The sequence below is a fragment of the Stylophora pistillata genome, chromosome 6, assembly GCF_964205215.1.
Source record: "Stylophora pistillata chromosome 6, jaStyPist1.2, whole genome shotgun sequence".
In the NCBI taxonomy this organism is placed as follows: Eukaryota; Metazoa; Cnidaria; class Anthozoa; order Scleractinia; family Pocilloporidae; genus Stylophora; species Stylophora pistillata.
The window spans coordinates 33,694,000-33,698,093 of NC_142524.1; the positions used below are offsets into that span (position 1 = coordinate 33,694,000).

At 38.3% G+C, this 4,094-nt stretch overlaps 1 protein-coding gene across 1 annotated transcript; it reads left to right on the forward strand.

Annotated features, from left to right (window-relative positions):
* Positions 1-1,298: 1,298 nt before the first annotated feature.
* Positions 1,299-3,589, forward strand: LOC111324933 (uncharacterized). Its single transcript, XM_022928595.2, has 2 exons — positions 1,299-1,583; positions 2,486-3,589. Exons 1-2 carry the CDS (start codon positions 1,314-1,316, stop codon positions 2,723-2,725), a joined length of 510 nt encoding a protein of 169 aa, XP_022784330.2. The 5' UTR covers positions 1,299-1,313; the 3' UTR covers positions 2,726-3,589.
* Positions 3,590-4,094: the final 505 nt, after the last annotated feature.

Genomic DNA, 4,094 nt, shown 5'->3' on the forward strand with positions numbered 1-4,094 from the left:
GTTCAAAATATATGAACTTCATATATTCATTGTATCTAATACAGTGGAACTTGGGTTTTACGATATGCCTCGGGAGAAGAAAATTGTATCGTAAAATTGTATCGTGAAATCAAAACCGAGGCCCTTTTTTTTTCTATATTTCTTAATTGTCGAGAGAAAGAAATGGGTATCGTTAAATCGAGTTATCGTCAAATAGAGCATAGTTAATCTCAGGTACTACACTGTAGTTGCCATAAATCCTAGTCTATTTAGCAGTTATGTCACAGATAGTTGACAGCTAGACACTAGATACATAATGCAGGCTTTCCAAAAATAAAGAAGTTTGAATAGACACATGGTAGTACTTTAAAATGATTACATACGCATTGGTTTTGATTCCAAAAGCCTCATCGATCCTGATGGTGGCATAAATATTCAAAACAAGCGCAAAAAACTTGGATTACAAGAGGAACAAGAGACAACTCTTATTGACTTTCCTACCAAGGGATTTGTTGTATGAATCAACTCGAAGCTGAATGTTGGCTATCCCCAAATTTGGAAGTTTTTAATCGAAGATGTGGAATTTAAAAACAATAATCAGTTGAAAAACCAATCGTCAAGGGATACAATTTTTATAGATCAGGAAAAGTGGAAGGAATTTAGGCTAAACAGGAGGGTGAACTGTTTTACGTAAAGAGCCAAGTAAAGTAATCTTATAACAAGGAAGCTGACAAGAATAAAAACATCTACACTGTCAAAATGATCATAAATGCAAGTTCACAAGTTAAACAAGCTGTCTGCCCATGCCCCTCAGGAAATCATGGACGGTGCAATCACCTAGCTGCTACTTTATTTGCTATGGAAGATGCATAACTTCATAACTTATGCAATCCTCTGTGTACCCATTTTGATATGACGCATCATAGCCTGGGACGTTAAACCCTGCCCACAGGGTCTCGTTTTGAATAGTTCAATGTCAGGGAACAGGGAGTGTCTAATATTTTGGTTATTACACGGCTGAGGCGGTCCGGGGACCAATAACGAGAATTAATCAATCAGATTACTTCATTTCCGTCCCCGTACATTTATTTCATAGAATACGAAAAGAGTTCGACTTGAAGGATAATGAATCTACTGATTGCCATCGTAAAACCTTAGGAAGTGATTTTCAGGCTACAAATTTTGGAGATTTCCATATGAAGTATTATTGTTTTTCTCATGATTTAGTCACTTTGGTGTGGATCGCGACGTTTCGACAGCTTCCTGCGTTCTTGGCGAGTCCTCTTCAAGCGGCATAGGCAAGGTCGACCGGCTGGGCTCTTGAGTAGATAACAATGCGCTATGTCACGCTAAGTCACACAATATTCGACTTCAAGATGGCGGACGATGGCAACGATAAGGACAATAAGCGCTTCAAAAGCGAACCTGGCAGCACGCTATCTTGTTATGCAGTGCGACTAAAACCAGGCCAGGAAATAAAGGATTTTCTGCTGAACTTCGTTAAGGTTAAGAAACTCGGGGCTCCCTTCGTTCTTTCTTGCGTTGGGAGTGTGACTCAAGCTACTCTTCGGTTGGCCAATGCGTCGATAGACACCCCGAATGAGGTACGGAAATCACATGACAGCCAGTTTTTTTTTTTTTTAGTATGGAAAGGCTCCTGCACGTTAAGGCTTTTTCATAATCATTCAGCGAAAGCATTATTTTCTGAAGAGGAAAATGCCTGTGCCGAGGTCTGCTGTAGTGATTGCATCACAACACGCGGAAATCCGCCCTATTTTGCACAAAAGCTTTATAAGCTTGTAATTATGAAAGGCCTTTTAAAGGAAAAAACCGATGTTTTTGGCTCAGGTGTTTTGGATCACGCAAATATTGGGCTGATAATTTGACTATCTTCATTTGGTGGCGAATTGAAAAAGCTTGTCATGAAGGGTGAGGGGTGGGGAGCATACTAGGAACAAGGATTTATCTGAGAAATGCGATACACTGGAATTGTTGATTTACAGGGTTGGTCTGGTCACCTTCTTCACTGCTTAATATAAGTAAAAATCTGTCAGTTGATACTGTTTAGGATTTGAAGATGGGAGGGGAGGCTAAGGCTTACAGTTGTGATGGATTACCAGCTGCACTCAAAGCACAGTGCACCCCACCCCCTCCAAAAATCTTTCAGATTTTGTCACCCACAAGCAGAAAGCCATATTGTTAAAATGCATTTCTTTTGAGAACTTATTAAATGGCTGAAACCACCCGACTCAGTGCCTGTATCCTAAACAGATGTGATCAGAAGTGTTGCTAAATCCCAGGATAACATCCTGGTCCAAACCAAGTAAACCCCCTCCCCACCACAATTGTTTTCTTCTGATTTCTGTTACAATACACTGGTACCCATCTATCCTCCTGAGTGAAAAAGTCAGATTATCTTGCCCAAAGATATATCATGCCACCGATAGCCATGACTTGAACCCATTAAGTTCAGATTTTGATACAAGCTAATTTTTTGTTTTTTCAGATCATTGAAGTTAAAGGAAGGCATGAGATTGTCTCACTTGTTGGAACACTGGCTGATGAAGGACACCTTCATGCATCCCTTTCAGACAAAGATGGCAACGTAATAGGTGGTCACGTTATGGGAAACATGAAAGTTTTTACCACAGCTGAGGTTGTCATTGGAAACTGTGACACATTGTTATTTACCAGAGAGACTGATGATGAAACTGGCTTTGATGAACTTGTTGTAAGGGGAAAATAGAAAGGCACTTTTATAACAGCTAGGAGCTACTCAAGATAATTTGATCCTTTCAGGCGGAAATTTATTTTTATGTTATGATCACTGTATTGATTACTTCTGTCTCATAACATTTGTTTTAGGATAAAACACACAGTTTTCAACAAAGTTTATACATGATTATTTGACCTATACAATTGTGTACAGCATACACCCAAACATTTGTTAATGATTATAAATACAATGTATGTTTTTACCTTTAATGATGTATATTAGAAGAAAATTGTAATATAAGGAGCAACTTGTAATCTTTTGTCTATCTATTACTTTGTAGAAAAGGCAACTATTTATCCTACACGCTGTTTTTAAGGATTGCTGAACTGCAAACAGCCCTAGCAATAGGCTCGATTTCTGCTGCTCTCTCAAATGCAGTCTTTCTCATTCCTCTCTGAGAAGAGACTCTTCAGGAAGGAGCGCGGGCTCTGGTTCCCAAATAGCAGCTGGTAATTGAGTCTACCCTAGCAACTGAAATCACTTTATTTAATAATGGTTGACTATTAACTCTCAGCAATTTAGGTTTTCCTACATCTTTGAGCTCAAAGAGGGAAACATTACTTTGATGGTAGAGTGGAATAAAACTCAAGGTATGTCTAATTTAAGGAAACATTAACATGGAAAAGCATTAGGTCAGAAGCAGTTTTTTTTTATCAAAACAAGTATATAACCAGCTATAAATTGAACCATGAACCATGTCAAATTAACCTCTCACATTTAATAAAACTTCCAGCTTTGACACAGTTTCAGAATGACTGTTGCATTTTTTGCAGAAGGATGTTTTTCAAATGGAAAAGAATATTTTTGTCTTAAAATAAAAAATTTCTTATACTATTTTCACTCTTATGATGCCTTTTCTTGGTCAGAGAAGATGGAAAAATGTAACTATAGTATTTCTTTAGTGAGTCCCCTTTCATAAGCTGATAGGCCAGTTCTTGAACAAGGAGACTTATCAAGGAAAAGTGTTCGAAGGGCAAGCAAGTTTTCCCAAAGACATGACCTAAAAAAGTTCACTTTTTTCAATCTGACTCTGACTCGTAATTATCACAAAGATAAAAAGCATTTGGTAAAAGGAAGGAAAAGATAAGTATTCCAGGAAAAGTTACCAGTTTTAATGATGAAGTATGAACCATGTGATCTGAGACTGCTGTAGGTAGTGCTGTGGTATTCGATGGCAAAAATGTGTTTTGAGAAAACATTCCCTGTCCTTAAGGCCACAGAGAAACTTCTGCCACTGACCCTTGTTTATCAGCTACACCCCCAACCCGTTTTTATTTGTTTTTGTTTCCTTTCTCCCGCCGTCACTGCATTGGACTTCAGGGATATGTTTAACTGAGGA

What these genes read in the sequence shown, in the direction of transcription:
- LOC111324933 (XM_022928595.2), top strand. Translation starts at nt 1,314, where the DNA reads ATGCGCTATGTCACGCTAAGTCACACAATATTCGACTTCAAGATGGCG. An exon ending in CGATAGACACCCCGAATGAG is followed by an intron (nt 1,584 to 2,485) that starts GTACGGAAATCA and finishes TTGTTTTTTCAG; the next exon opens with ATCATTGAAGTTAAAGGAAG.